Consider the following 16,478-nt stretch of genomic DNA (forward strand, 5'->3'; position numbering starts at 1 on the left):
CCTTTCTAAGGAGCGTAAATGAGGAGCGTGGAGCAATTTTTAGTTGTTAGCCTACTCTGACGGGAGAGGAAAAAAATGCAGTTTTCTTAGTGTAACTCAGGATCTAATAGGCATATGAAGATTTTGAGGATACCATTAGAATCCTCACTAAATTCCGCTTTGAAACATATATTCGGCTAAAAAAGTTGGCCCACAAAATTTTGAGATAGCAAGTGGGGATGAGTTGGTACTTAGGATTTATTGTCTACAAATCTCTTTACAGAGACTTGAAACGAGTTTCTATTGTTTATATATATTTTTCCTCTATTTTTATTTGCGCCCGTTCTAGTATAAGTCTTTATGAAGCCATTGATACCAAATTTATAAGGGTACGATATATCTGTGATGGTAAAATACGTACTGGAATATAGAGTTTCGCGGCGGCAAAGAAAGGCTGGTCGGGCCTGAGAGATGGATGGTGAGTGGAAGAGAAACTTACTAAAATTTTACTGTGCGTGAGAGGGTTAAAACATGAGAATGAGTCCTTCATTCTCTGATGAAGATGGTCTGGTAATGGGCAAGTTAGCATGACATGACAAATGTGATGCCCTATTGTTTGTAATTTGATTTTCATGGAATCAGAGCCACAGGTTCTGATGTTAAGGGTTATATCTGCAAATTACCTCCAACCTGCTTATTAGGCCTCAAGTGAACACTATTCAAACTGCAGATGACTGCCTCACATTAGACATAGATGGGCTGAGTACTTTGAACAGTTGTACATGGTGGATGAGTGAACAGCACTCAACTACAGGGTTACAAATAATGGATGTTGACCTACCTCTTGGCAAAACCCTACCTACTCATGACGTGGTCAGGGAAGCTGTTACAAGATTGAGGGCTGAAAATACAGATGGTGCTCGTAACATCAGTGAGAAACCAGTCCTAGCTGGAGGTGCTGTTGTGATTCATGGGTTACGTGTAATCATGACTGCCATATGGCAATCTGGTACCATTCTCTTGATTGGAAAAGAAGGCTGATCATCCATATCTGGAAAGGGAAAGGGTCATTAGTACCACATTGACTACTGTGGTACTACACTGCTCAGTGTGCTAGGCAAGGTGCTTGACATTTATCACCTGTATAGATTAGCAACCAACTGGTGAAGTTGCAGAGACCAGGGCATTCCAGATTCACACCTGGAATGTAGACAACTGACCTTATCCTAGCTCAGCACACACTGGTGGAGCACAGAGTTTCAGCAGAGGAGGCTTGCAGCCTTAGTCAATTTCAAGGAGGCATTTGATTCAGTATAATCATGAGTCATACTAATACCCTATGACTTCATGGGATTCCTGAAGGGATTGTTGGTGTATTATCTGGCCTGTTTTCATGGGGAGGGGTATTTTCTTGTTAACTGAAGTGAGGCAGCACTGTGTTCTTTTCAGCTTGTATAGTCATGGTATTAGGCATCTTTGTGAATCATCTGTTGGCAATATTAGGGGCACCGATCTTTTTATTTTATTTTATTTATTTATTTATTTATTTATTTATTTATTTTTTTTTTTTATTTTATATATATATATATATATATATATATATATATATATATATATATATATATATATATATATATATATATATATATATATATATAATATAATGCAATGATCCTCGCTGAGGTACCTACTAGAAGTTTTGGAGATGGCTCTTGGGGCCATCTTAAAGCCATCAGGACTTGCGTGTTCTGGGCCTAGACCATGATACATGTGTTTGGAGGTTTAGAGAATAACGCCAAAATCTTTGATAATTTAACATCGATTAGTGGCATGGTGCACCTTTTTGATCAGTATTAGTATTTGACTCCATAACCTCAAAGTTAGTCCCATACTATTTAACAAGCAGCTGGCCAATAAAAATATAATCAATTCAAGTTGAAGGGGTGTTCAGGTGGAATATTTTTTGTGTGTTTTGACTACCAAAGCTTTAATTTACAACTATACCTATGATTTATGCAATGAGCCAAAAAAGTTATGCCTGGATGATTTTGAGCATATTCCTCCTACTCTTCTGACTCCACTATGCCTGCTATTAAGATTTTTAAGAAGAATGTCTGCAATGCCCTCTCTAGCCTCAATCCTCAGAAGGCTTATGGACCTGATGGAGTGCCTCCTATTGTCCTTAAAAACTTTGCTTCCGTGCTGACACCCTGCCTGGTCACTTCAGTCGTCTCTCAAATAGTACGGTCTCAGTTATATACGGATTGTCATGTAAGAATATTTTTAGGATTTTTTAATTTCCCGCTTGTCGCACCAAGTTACTGGTACGAAATGCAGTTACATTTTGGGATGAGTTACGTTGTGGTAGGGAGAGCATACCACGTGAATGAGAGCAGTGTTCGCTGTATCTATCATAGTGTAAAAGAAATTCTTGCTGCAGTAACTGCCAATGCTCGTCGTTGCTATGGTAACGGCGTCTCACTCACAGCAAAATGGGGTACGCTGATCTTCCTGATGCAATGGAAGCACTTATGTGTTTGTTTGAGCTGCCATATTTGCTGATGATGTCATCAGAGCACAGAGGTGTTCCACTTCTCAAAGCCGGGAGTGGAGCGGACGTGCCAAGTTGGCAACTCGTGCTGCCGCATCACGCTTTTGAGAGCACTCGGGATGTACCGAGAGTCCCAATTCCCTCTCTCAAACGCAGCCCAGGAGTGTTTCTAGGGGGGGGCACTAATTTTATATGGATTTTCAAATAGTACGGGGGTCCTGAATCCCTAACCCCCGTACTGTTTGAGGGACGACTGTATTTGCCTGGGTGGTAGTCATTTGTGCCTCCGTTTCCCCTGCTCCTTGTTACCGCGACCAAGAGATGGGCCAGACCTAGATATCCCCAGGCTTGTCCTGGATGTCTTCAAGCGAGTAAAAAGAGTAGCCTGCCACAGTTAGTATGATTGAAGTGTTAAAGTTAATTATAGCAACCTTCATTATGTACAATACATAGTGGAACAAATTCTCGACTAAACATTTTTTTTGCTTTCAACCATGCTGTATTGTAATTTTGTACTTACCATACCATACTACATGCTTGGATTTATAATTCAGACATTCCATATATTTATTTGGAGGAATAGGGTCTCTCCATATATGATTATCCTACCATAGGTTACAGAGTTTGCCCCCCTAAGACTTGGTTCACACATTGTCGATTTAGCGTCCCGTTTGGTCCACACCTAAAAGATTTTGAGAACGTGATCAGTTGTGGCCAACTGCACCCTGGCTCATGCCGTCTTTGGCCTGAACAAGTCTCCACTGCGCCAGACCCCCAACTCAACTGAAGTTGGGTCAGCCGGGGATCAGCCTGCATTAGGTGGGGGTCCACATCTGGCTGTGATGCACGAACAGTCCCACTTGACAGGGCCAAGCGGCAGTAGAACTCAGGATGCCGCTTGGCAATGTCCTGACAACCATCCTGTCTAGTCGCGATCGGCCCCGAATGTTTTGAACTTTCTAAGAAAACAGCCCGCTTGCCACCAGTTGGTGGCAACCCCACATGCCCGCCCAGTGCGTTTACCGCTGACCATGGCCACGGTGCCATGTGTTTTGTCCTGTTTTCGCTGACGGGACCGAACAGAACGCTAAGCGGGCTATGTGTGAACTCAGCTTATGAAGTGTAGGATGAAGGTTATTAGTTTCACTTGAAATTACTGTATTTCCTGCCATTTAAGACACTTTTTTCCAAAAATGAAGATTCGAAAAATCACCCTGCATCTTATACCCCAATAGTTAGGTTTTGGTATGCCTAGGAGATATTGTTACTGGTATGAAAACAACATCTATAACACCTCCGTTTCACACAATTGTTAACAGATGTCCCCAGTGTAAAATATACCATATTTTGCGGTGTGTAATGTGCACTTTTTTCACTCCGAAAATGTCAAAAAGTTACCCCTGCGCGGTATACACCGAAGGTACAAATTTTGATTGATTTATATAGTGAATAGTGTGATGCAGTTGAGAAGGAAAGTGTGGATAAGTAGAAGAAAGGAGGAGGACATGTGAAGCGATAAAACGTACAGGTCACAACTAGTAGATGCGCCGCACGTGGGAGCCGAGGCGCGGCGTGAACACAAAACACAAAATACAATACCGCTGCGGCGCACCAGTCACCATCGTGCCGGGTACCTTGGCAGTGATGGTTCAAGCGGCTATTACACAGGAACAATATTGGTGGAGCAGGGTGCTGCCTGACGTGACTGCTCGGCAACCGTGGGGCGGATTCAGGCAGATTAGTCTGAAGATTTCTGCTGTGCAGCTGACATTTTCTGTGATACATGTTCGAAAGAACGGATATCCGTAGATGACTAAAGTGTTTATTGTAAATGCATTTTTGTTTCTCATTGTAAAAATAACTATTAAAACATAATATGATTGACAAATTAACCAACATCAATTTTTACTTAAAAGTGTGTATACGGTCCCTGAAAGTCGAGATCAAGACCAAGATTGCCCATCGAACGTAGCATCCCTGTGTGATTAGTTCCCTCTGTACTTCAGCGAAAGTTACCGCCTGCACATTGTGCTGTGACTGAATCTACCAACCAACCCTTTTGTTTACCATTTCAAAGTCACAGCTGCTCAGGGTAAGAGCAGTTTAATTCTTCAACCAACAGTGGAACACTGAACACAGAGAAGGGCACAGAGCAACATTTGGTATCATAGTCATAATTGTAAGTAAGGTGGCCAAATGAAATACTACATACATATTAAGTTCAAGGAAAATGTTGAATTATTTTTTCCTAAATATATTTCGCTACATTATAGGTTCGGCTCATACCTCGGTGCATCTTATATGGCAGAAAATACAGTATATACCAAATTTTATAGTGAGTTAGTTGGCATGAAGATTGGGCAAAAGGCTGCTGCAGACAACGATCATGACACAGATTTTGAGTAATTCCAGGTCTCGCATAAAAAAAATTGTTTAACGTAGTTCATTGAAGAATGAGTATCTTTTGAATGTCATTCTTAAGTTACATGTTAACTGTGCCATTAATTACAACAGATAACTATAAAAATGCGTTCTTTTCCACAGGCAAACGTCCGAAGGGCCCTCGTGAAGAACCTGCCCCACCACCACAGGACACCGTTGATGACGGTGCTGCCCAGACCCAACAACCACAAGTTGCAGTGCAGCCACAGAAGACAGCTCCACACACTGTCCAACAGCCTGTTCACAAATATGCTGTCCAAGTGCAGAATACCAAAGAAAAGGAAAAGAAAGAAAAGACTCCAGAACCACAAGTCCAGGCTAAACCTCAGCCACCTCCAGCACTTAAGACCTCCCCCTCTCCACCACCTGTCAAGGAGCCTGTCCCTCCTGTGGCTCCCTCAGCCACCAACAGCGACGAGAAAGAGAATGAACCAGAACCAAAGGAGAAGGAAGTCAACAATGTAGAATGTGAAGTCAACAATGTCCATGAAGAGAAGGAGGAGGCTGCAGTGGATGAAGAGGAGACAGATGATCAAGAAAAGAAGGAAGATGGACCACAGTTAAAATACAGTTATAAAGAGGGTAAGAATATTTTTTCCCAATTTTGTATATTTGTCATGTAAGTTTGAATAGTAGCCCTACCTGTGTTTTTGCTCTATATATTAACTCATTGTTTGACTGCTTGTTAAACAAAATTTGCATTGTACTACATTTTTGTTTAAAAGAACTAACATTTGATAGGGAAATTTGAAACAATAACTAGCTTCTCAGTAAGTATCAGAGTCATTTTGTACTACTATTCTTGTGCATTTATCATTATCAGATCAGTGGAGTCCTGTAAATCCAGATGGAAAGCGTCAATATGACAGGAGATTTCTATTGGAGCTTCAAAACAATCCCCTTTCCCTAAAGAAGCCTGAATCTCTGCCTAACTTGGAGGTGGTGCGAGATGGGCCTGGACGGGTATGTATCCCTGAAGAAAGTGTTTTATGATTGCTTCTTTGATTTCAGTCATTTAGGCATGAAGGCCCCACAAGGACTAATTCCTGTGTACCAGGCATGTTTGGAATGCAGTAACTATAGTCTGTTTCACTAGGATATTAGAGGCAGCCACACCTCATGTTCTTAATTTTGACTGGCCAAGTGGCAGCCAATCACCGCACTGAAAAGGTTAAGTTCGCTTGGCCCAGGGAGCTCAAACTGCCTCGTAGTGCTATGGAATGCATGAAAAAAAAATTTCTACACCCTAATATTACCATGAAATATTAACCCCTTCACTACAGCTGGGCAAAAACAGCGCCCCGCGCTGTATCCGAGATTGCCGTGCACGCCAAATTTCAAATGTCGTTATTGAATATAACAAGTTTTCAGCCATAAACTCAACATAATCATCATGTATTATATATGAAAACATGCAAAATTAAATGGTGCACATAAAGAAACTCACTATGGCCAAGCCCAAACAGTGCCCCGCGCCGTATCCGGGATCATCACACGCGCCAAATTTCAAATGTCGCTATTGTATATAACAAGTTTTCAGCCATAAACTCAACATAATCATCATGTATTATATATATGAAAACATGCAGAATTAAATGGTTCACATAAAGAAACATAAATTAATTGATAATTTTGAGATGTAAGCATAAACATAGATAAAATAACTCTTATATTGGCTAGAGCGAGGCAGGACGCAGTATGTGCATCCTCAGATATGGTACGGGGCACGCAAGGACGCAGTATACGCGTCCTCGTGTTGAAGGGGTTAACTTAATGCAATTTTACCATTGAACATGTATAGTGCCTTATGTGTCAAGGATTATGATGAGACAAAAAATAGTCATAAGTACATTGTTAACTTGAATATTTCAAAAAATATAAACTTGATTTTATTGTATAAGAAAAATCTTTTCATTCATCACATGTCTACGAGAAAAAAGAATTTGTCTTGTGTTATAGAAAGAATGTTATAGATAATGATTCATTGATGGCAATGCTACTAAGAAAACACAGGCAGGCCTTGTAGTACTCTAGATAGTATTAGAAAACTAAGAGCATTGTGCCGAGTCGCAATGCCAGTGGGCAAGTTGGCAGCAAATTAATGGGTTCTGCGCGATGATTGGCTGCCACAGAGCTAATCAAAATCAAGTGAAAAAAAGAGAAGTCGTGGCTGCCTTTAATATCTTATTGAAACAGACTATAGTAACTACTGTATTTATTTATTTTGTATTTTATTTTATTTATTTATTATTATTATTTTTATTTTATTTTTTATTTTTATTTTTTTATTTATTTATTTATTTTATTTATTTATTTATTTTTTTTTTTTTTTTTTTCCCACCCAATTTTAGTAGTTGTAGGGGAAAACATATGACAGGGTGCATGTAAATACATTTTTTACTGAAATAAAAGTCACCATTTTCTCAGTTTGTGTGACCATAATATTTCACAGCTGCCCTGTTACCATGTTTTTGGCATAGTCTACAGTAGCTTATTCCTAAAAGGCAGGAATGTTCTGACATTTTCCCGAAAATTGTGCACTTTCCATTATCAATTTCATGGCTCTGCCTAAACCAATTGCCACAAACCTGAAGTCTGTCATGTTGTATTTCCATGGTGATGTGATGAAGTCCAGTAACTTTTAGTTCGCAGCTGCCATTTGTTCAGAGCGCTGCGTAGGTTGTGAGTGGCACAGTGTGGCAAGCAACCCTCTCTCAACCCTCATTACCCTCGTATTTTTAATTTGATAACCCTTAAGGGTAGTGGGATGCATCTTCAGGTCACTCAGCCCTCACAATTGCTCTCACACTTTGAGCTCTTTTGGGAGCAAGAGGCTTATGAGGAGTCGAGGTCACTGGCCATGGATACTCAGGTGCAGAATCAGATGTGGAAGAACCAAGAACCTCTCCTCCTGCCATCATTGTTAGTCACTGAAACACTGAAAATGGCATGGAGGAGTTGTTTGGCAGCCCAGGAGTCACACTGACCCAAAAAAATTCCCTCGCTGACTTTTATATTATGGCGGAAAAAGGCAGACTGGAAAAAACGGTCACCAGCCATGGATTTGAATTCCATGGGCAATTTACCATAGAAAAAAGAAATAAGGACCACTGTCATAGCCCTACTATGTTTAACCATATCAGCCCTGTGTTCTGTTTATACTGAGCACCTCTACCAAGCAGTGTGCCTACCCTAATATATCTTTTCCTTTACACTCCAGAGACAGTTCCTTGTTATTTTAAATTACTGTTCACATTCAGCAAGTGTTTCATGCAAATGAGGTTTGTAATTACTGATTTAAACAGACCTTAAGATCCTTTTCTAAAGAGTTGTGTGTTTACAAGGATTCCATTCAAAAGTAATGGTAATAAATAGCCTAGTGATATTAACAGTAATACCTTACAACTAATAATGGTAACCTGCCTATATAAATAGTAATGGAAGCCTTGTAATAGACACCATGTCTGCTTCAGGTATAATGATTTGATTATCAAATTAGCTCAGAATTTGTTTTGTTTCCTTTATGCAGCCCAAGACCTTCGACCCACGGGGTTCCATGGCACATGCTGGGAATGGTCCCGACTTCATCCCTGATTACGTCAAGTCAAGTCTGGGGAATAAGGTATGAGAGTTGTTTGAATTTTAAAGGTGTATCATCGATCAGTACCAGAATGTGGCTTCAATAAATAAATGGATATTTACCGGCTGTTCTATCTCTGCGGTGGTAGACGGTCACTGCTCTTCCCCTAAACCTATCAACAGTGGCATTCCACAGGGCTCTGTCTTATCACCCACTCTCTTCCTGTTATTCATCAATGATCTTTCCATAACAAACTGTCCTGTCCACTCATACGCCGTCGACTCCACTCTGCATTGTTCAACTTCTTTCAATAGAAGACCATCACAACAGGAAGTACACGACTCCAGACTGGAGGCTGCAGAATGCTTAACCTCAGACCTTGCTATCATTTCCGATTGGGGCAGAAGGAACCTTGTGTCCTTCAATGCCTCAAAAACTCAATTTCTCCACCTATCAACTCAACACAATCTTCCAAACACCTATCCCCTATTCTTCGACAACACTCAGCTCTCACCGTCTTCAACACTAAATATCCTCGGTCTATCCTTAACTCAAAATCTCAACTGGAAACTTCATATCTCCTCTCTCGCTAAATCAGCTTCCTCGAGGTTGGGCGTTTTGTATCGTCTCCGCTAGTTCTTCTCCCCCTCGCAGTTGCTATCCATATACAGGGGCCTTGTCCGCCCTCGTATGGAGTATGCATCTCACGTGTGGGGAGGCTCCACTCACACAGCTCTTCTGGACAGAGTGGAGTCTAAGGCTCTTCGTCTCATCAGCTCTCCTCCTCCTACTGATAGTCTTCTACCTCTTAAATTCCACCGCGATGTTGCCTCTCTATCTTCTATCGATATTTCCACGCTGATTGCTCTTCTGAACTTGCTAACTGCATGCCTCCCCCCCTCCCGCGGCCCCGCTGCACACGACTTTCTACTCATGCTCATCCCTATACTGTCCAAACCCCTTATGCAAGACTTAAGCAGCATCCTCACTCTTTCATCCCACACGTTGGTAAACTCTGGAACAATCTTCCTTCATCTGTATTTCCTCCTGCCTACGACTTGAACTCTTTCAAAAGGAGGGTATCAGGACACCTCTCCTCCCGAGATTGACCTTTCTTTCAGCCACCTCTTTTGATTCTTTTTTGGGAGCAGCGAGTAGCGGGTGGGGCTCTTTTTTTTTGCTGTCTTTGTAAAAAAAAATTTTTAAATTAAGCCAAAAAAATCATGAAATATGTTATACAGAATTAACATAGCCCAGTGTGAAAAATTAGGCAGATCATGGTTCTTGAAATATTAGGATGCTGTAAATTCTTTGGTAATTATTTGAACAAGAACATTGTTCATTTGTATGATTATGTTTTTACAGGATTTGTTAAATTTGATACATTTGTTAAATGTTACTTCTGTCCATCCTTTCTTGCATCCCCATTGCAGAGTGACCATACCCTATTTTCTGCTTTGGCCACATTGTTGTTCTAGGGTTTTCATTGCTGGACTGTTGGATGGAATGGACTGTAGCCTGTTGGGGAGGGAAACTCAAATGAAATAGAACCAAATTTTTTTTGGCAGCTGAGAAGGGAAATGTTTTATTTTCACTGCTCTTTGTAAGTGAAGCAAGTGGAGCTTATTAACTGCATACAGTAGTGCCAAGGTTGTGTGAGAGAGAGATGAGTGCAGTGTGACACTGTAGCAATAGCATGTCAGATGAAGGGTGCAGTCAGCACCTGACTCCACTGGCTGAGTGGCATCTACACACTTCTTTCAAGCCTATTTCATCTTGAAGAGAAAGAATTAGCATTGACTGAAATAAGACTTTTTGCCAAACTACTTAAGGTTCAATTAGGTGTAGGATGAAAAGGCCTCATTAGCAAGAAACAACATAATTAGCTTCTGTGAGGTGTAAGTATTACCAGGTTTGTCTGGGATTGGGGAAACAGTGCTGTAATATATTGATCACAGCACAGATAGTTTGTCAATGCAAGTAGCATTTGGGATAAGAAATAGGTGAATTGGCTAATTTCCCTTTTGGCTAATATTAATGGTGTTTGCTTGGCTTTACAGCAACCAAGAGCAGTTGGTCGTAACAGTCAGCAGCGACCACGCGAGGCTGGTGGACCAGTGCCGCAGGGAAGAGGAGGACGCGGGCAGGGGAAGATCATTGTTATCGCCTCCACCACCCGAGAGCCAAAGCTTAAAACAACTGAGAATGCATGGAAGCCCTCAGCCAAAGAAGCCAGCAAAACTGCTGCTGATGATGCTCAGGTAAATATACCTTGACTACTAGTTTTTAGTGGTTCTGCCTCTTACACCTTGGAGCATTCATTATTGAACATTTTGTTTGGTTTAGCACTGCATAATGAAATTGCATGCTTCTAGTTGTTATTGACATTTCATTAAGACAAAAATTTTAAAATTTATTTACAGATTTTGAAGGTGATGAGAGGTATTCTCAACAAGCTCACTCCTGAAAAGTTTGGGAAGCTTGTGGATACAGTCAAAACTATGCCCATCAATACAACGGAAAGGTTATCTGCTGTTATTGACCTCATATTTGAAAAGGTTGGTTGTAACTTATTCTCTACATTGTGTTACTCCTTTTTGATGTTTATAATGTTATAGCTGAAAACTGAATTCTATTTATAACAAGGAATTTTGTTTCCCAGGCTGTGGATGAGCAAAGCTTTTCATCGACTTACGCCCAATTGTGCCAAGTTCTTTCATTGATGTCCGTTCGAGGGAATGGCAATGAAGCTAATTCTGGCAAGCAGCAGGAGGTGAAATTCAGGAACCTCATAATCAACAAATGCCAGAAAGAGTTTGAAAAGGACAATACAGATGCCTTTAGAGCAGAGAAGTCAAAAGAAATTGATGCATGTTCAGATGTAAGTAGCATATTATTGTATTTGAATTATTAATTTAGCAAATGCACATAAGTTAGAAAGTTAATTGCACAATAATAGTGTTATTTGAGAATTTTGTTCGAGTATTTCAGAATTTTTTGTTCCATTGAATTTGTATGTATATGAGGAACCTCTCATCGTTGACCTTAGTTTTACAGGTAGTCCCAGTTTCAACCATTGGATTTATTCCCCCTCCCTTTCACACTTATTGGAAATTTCTTCTTTAGAAAGGATATTATTAATGATTCAAGACTTTCTTTTCAGCCTGATAAGAAAGTAGAACTAGCAGCAAAACTGATGTATGAAGAAACAAAAATGAGGAAGCGGTCTGTAGGAAACATTAGGTTTATCGGAGAGTTGTACAAGCTGCGCATGTTGACGTCTCCCATCATGATGCGCATCATTGGCACGCTATTAGAAAGAGGAGATGAAGAGTCCTTAGAGTGCCTCTGTAAGCTTCTAACAACAATAGGAAAGATTCTTGAAGCTCAGTGTGGCACACAGCAGAAGGCAATGGTATGCATACTTTCTCAGTTTCTTGATTTAAGTGCTGTTGTTTCATCAAAGTAGGTTAAGGTGATAATTGATATTGACCTGTGTGCTTCAGATAACTTGAGGCTTGTGGCAGAGAACTGGGTAAATATAAACCAAATATGAGACTTGCAAAACACCATGGAATGTATATTGGCATGCTACTTTCATAATCATATAGTCACTAGTACTTTTTTTATTTCAAATACAGGAGGTCCTTGACTTACGGTGGAATTCTGTTCCTAATGATGTGTACATTATATTATTAGCTAGTTTTAGCATCACACTCAGGGGGAGAGGGAGACAGAGAAAGGATAAACCAAACTGACCATATTTTAGAGCTGGGTCATGTATGGTGGATTGCCACATGTCACTATGGCTTACAATTAACTCACATTTGGAGATGTGCAGGTTGGACAATACTGGCCTTACCGACCTTGTGACACAACTTGTTGGGACATAAATAGATGTACTGAAGCACTCAGGTTAATGAAGTACTTTGACAAACAAAGATGCTAATGCCTTCAGCATTGGTTACAAGCTAAGTAAATTGAGGTTCAGGAAGAATGTAAGGTTGGAATTGGTTTAGAAAGTGTAGTAAATGACTTTAATAAATAAAAAAAAATGTATTTGGATGTTTTAAATGTAGAGAATTGGTTCTCGGGTACTATTTTGTGTAAACTGTCATATTTCAATATTAATTCTTAGGTACTTTTTTATTGTAAATCAGGTGTTTCATCATATGTGACAATTGCTAAGGCAGTTGCCTCAGGCCAGTAGAGGCCTTTATTGGAAATTTCTAGTACAGCCACATTAATGAATTTATCTCCCTTGTCAGTCTGAGCTGGACAAGTACTTCAAGATAATGGATAAGATTGTTCAAGAACGTCAGACAGTCACCAGAGTGAGATTCCTCATGATGGATGTAATTGACCTACGGCAAAATCAATGGGTGCCGAGAAGAGAGGACAACAAACCAAAGACTAAGGCTCAAGTTCAGGAGGCAAGTTAATTTTTTTAACCTGTTCACTTCTTGTTGCTTGTATGTAAGAAAGCAGTGTGTGTGTGTGTGTGATATGCTATGGTATACCTGTTGATACCAGGGTTAGCACTTAGTCTTTTTATTCATATACATATAAGTAAATCGGTTAAAATGAGCAGTTGAAAAGTAATTTTGAAACATTAGGTTTGAAGTGTTATTGTGTGGGTTGTTTTGTGTAGGTATGTTTTGTCAGCCTGAGATACAAAGGATAATGACCCCCAGACACTCCTTTCCATTTACCGTTTACCGTTGATGAGGTTTCAGGCCCCACTCCACTGTCAGCGCAGCGCTCCGCAGGGCCGTCAGCAATAATGATGTTAGCCTCATTAATAATCCTTGATATGCACTTATTCACAACGTTGTAGTGACTGAGTGAGTCTTAATTGCTTTCATGGATAGCCTACTGATGTCCTTTTAATAAACATGGCATCATTATAGTCACTTGGCCATGTTTTGGTTCATGCTGATTACAATATCTCCTTTTTATAGTATCACAAATATCCATTGTTTCATTCCATTTGTCTGATATTTTCTTTATATTCTCTCGATTCAATGTCCAACGATTATTTCGAACTCGCTGAACATTTATTACACACAATTTATCTTCGAGCCTCAAACACCAATTAATAGCCATGATCGGTTATGTTATGAATTCTCTCAATTTCAGTTTAAAGAACTACACAACACTGGTCATTCGCTGAGTGGTTGATTTCAGGCTTCTTGTACTTCACACAATCTTTGCATTTCCTCTCAGCCATGGAGCAGTCTCTTGATTTATGATCACCAGCACACTTGTAACATTTTTGGGCTTCTCCTTTGTTCTTGGTGCAGTTGGCCTCAAGATGGCTGTATCTTTGACAATGGTAACATATGATTGCATGGTATCTATCTCTGTGTACACTCCCCATTCCAGTTTTATCTTGTCCTGATGTTTATGAATCAACTTTTTAACAGTTGGATCACATTTCAAAATATAGCGCATTGTGCCCACACTAGCAGCAGGCTTGCTAAAAATCTTCTCAATTTACCCCTCAACTTCAGGAATCAAGTGTAGGAACTCATTCCTGTTTAACCCCTTCAACACGAGGATGCATCTTTGCGTGCTCCGTACCATATCCAAGGACGGGTCTCCTTCGTCCTGGCTCGCTTTAGCCAGCATATGAGTTATTTCTTCCTGGATATTGTACGATAGTTTTTAGGATGTAGGTCGTATATGATAGTGTCTTATTTGACTTTCAATGTTATTGTGTAAGAACGTTAGTGTCTTGTGCGCATTTGTACTTCACAGTAACAGTCAATTCTAACAGAAAATAACAAAAATTATGAGAAACCTCCATTCGTAAATCTTGAATCAGTAATCTGAATGCCTTGTAATGCCTGGGAAACCTCATTTTTCATCTCGGTAGCCTTTTTGTCTTGATCAGAGACCTTCACAACAAGGAGATTCTTCTTCCTCTTGCGTCTGGCTACGTCGGCAAAACTGGCGCAAGCCGACTCTGCCTGCTCATCACAAATCACGCCTGCCATCATACTCTTTGACACTGGACATCTGAGATTCAACCTCATCTTTAACCACAGATATTTCTTTAGATAATTCTTGCTTGAATTTATCCAATTTTTCAACAATGATGGTAGCGAGAGACGCTTTATGAAGACATGGAGTGCAAATCCAATTTATTTTAGGTACGTTATCCTGCTTGACTCCAGTCAAATTAGCACACTTCACATGACACCACTTTGGACACAAACAGCATGTAATCCACTTCTTGCCTGTAAAATCTTCACAGACACAACAGGGATCTCTCAGACTCCTGGTTCTGCCTGACTCGGCAGTTCCAAGGAGCAAGGAGCTGCATGTCCTCACCCTACCCCTCTAACTCGCACACTTTTTTTGCCACTCCCAGTAGGTGTTTTGTTGCTGTTGTCCTCTCACTACTAAGGAGAAACAGAGACAGAGGCACTTAGTTCTGAGGTGGTCTTGAACAAGTTTCTTCAGATACACTTGAAACCCCTTTGTTTCACTCTTAAAATACATTTTAACTGATTTACATATAAATATGAAAAATAGATAAATAAATAGACCCCCACCCCCACCCCCCCCTCCCCCCCTCCACACACACACACACACACACACACACACACACACACACACACACACACAAATATAAAGGTCTCCCAACAAAACAGGATTGGGGTGGGGGGCATTTTGTGGGTGCTGAGGCAGCCATACCTCCCACCACAGGCATGATCACCATCCTCAATTTATCCTGTTCACTACACCCCTGTGCAGACATCCAGCTACTAGTAGTGTGTTCAGTAGTCCTGCATATTGCCACACAGCTCTGTTTGCTTATAGAACCTTTGCGTATGCTCTTCCAGGAAGTGAAAAGAGAAGAGATTGAGCAGCAGATGGCGTTAGCGAATAATCCTGGTCGGCGGGATGATCGGGACAGAGAAAGGGACCGCAGACGGCCGAGAGAAAACCGTAGCTCACAGATGTCTGACGAGGGCTGGAGTGTGGCATCTACCAAGGGAAGGCAGTTTGACTCTGCTCGATTGAAGACCTTCAGTAGGGTGAGTGCTTTTAGACCTTTCCATATTAATGAAATGCTTCATATTGGTGAGGTGTACTCAACTTTTTTCTCATTCCTGTAGAAGGGTAGATGCAAGCAAATTTACCTAATAAATTAGTGGAAGTATAAAAGTAAGGTTTTGTTATAAAAAATAAAAAAGCAACATCAGAGCACATTTTCCTTTTCAGCCTGGTTCTGGTGTAATGGAGCTGACGTTAAGAAGTAACTTCGGGGATTGGGGGCGCGGCAGCTCAGGTGGTGGCTTGAAAGATCACAATGAAAATAAACAGCAGGAAAGCAATCGCTTCAATGTACTGATGGACAGCCCGAGTGGCAGTGCAATTGCAGGAGACAACAGGAGAAATGCTCCTGCAATGGGGTGAGTTAATGATACATTGGGAGGCTGCTTTGAGTGTATCAAAACAAGAGGCAGGAGGGTAAGATGTCTGGGCAAATAGAGGTTTGGGTCAGAAATAAACATCTATTCACTGTGGCCATGTGGATGTTATGAATAAAACAATTAAATGTTTCATAGTACTTAGGTTCTAGGACTTAATATAGTAAAGAATTTATGCAATTTTCATTCTGTATATACATGTTCATATTTTTACTTGTGGGAGAGTGGAATGGAAGTGAGTTGGCAGAAGTTTTGCAGATATACAAATAATGGGTGTGGGAGTGTATATATTACAACAGGATAATGTTTTCACTAGTGGTAATATTGATGTTCCCTCAGCAGTAACCGGTTGGCTCCTGGTGGAGGGCCTGCACGGCAAGGAGGCTTTGGCAGCAAGAGTATGCCACCTCTCAATGACAAGGAAAGTGCCATCTCTGCTGTCAAAAAGTTTGTTGCTCCAGGTGTGTATTGTTTTCTTATTCCG

At 40.6% G+C, this 16,478-nt stretch overlaps 1 protein-coding gene across 11 annotated transcripts in view; it reads left to right on the top strand.

Annotated features, from left to right (window-relative positions):
* LOC126982949 (eukaryotic translation initiation factor 4 gamma 3-like) overlaps positions 1–16,478 on the top strand; it is a 51,915-nt gene that overhangs the window by 27,691 nt on the left and 7,746 nt on the right. For 10 of the 11 annotated variants that reach the window (XM_050835273.1, XM_050835277.1, XM_050835279.1 and 7 more), the window contains 11 exons: positions 5,075–5,554; positions 5,796–5,935; positions 8,502–8,594; positions 10,613–10,813; positions 10,976–11,110; positions 11,215–11,433; positions 11,716–11,967; positions 12,821–12,989; positions 15,408–15,598; positions 15,786–15,976; positions 16,334–16,455. In XM_050835273.1, coding sequence (XP_050691230.1) covers positions 5,075–5,554; positions 5,796–5,935; positions 8,502–8,594; positions 10,613–10,813; positions 10,976–11,110; positions 11,215–11,433; positions 11,716–11,967; positions 12,821–12,989; positions 15,408–15,598; positions 15,786–15,976; positions 16,334–16,455 — 2,193 coding nt within the window. The remainder of the gene's footprint in view (positions 1–5,074; positions 5,555–5,795; positions 5,936–8,501; positions 8,595–10,612; positions 10,814–10,975; positions 11,111–11,214; positions 11,434–11,715; positions 11,968–12,820; positions 12,990–15,407; positions 15,599–15,785; positions 15,977–16,333; positions 16,456–16,478) is intronic. The other variant, XM_050835274.1, reaches the window with a different exon arrangement.

Source organism: Eriocheir sinensis, chromosome 52, assembly GCF_024679095.1.
Source record: "Eriocheir sinensis breed Jianghai 21 chromosome 52, ASM2467909v1, whole genome shotgun sequence".
Taxonomy (NCBI): domain Eukaryota; kingdom Metazoa; phylum Arthropoda; class Malacostraca; order Decapoda; family Varunidae; genus Eriocheir; species Eriocheir sinensis.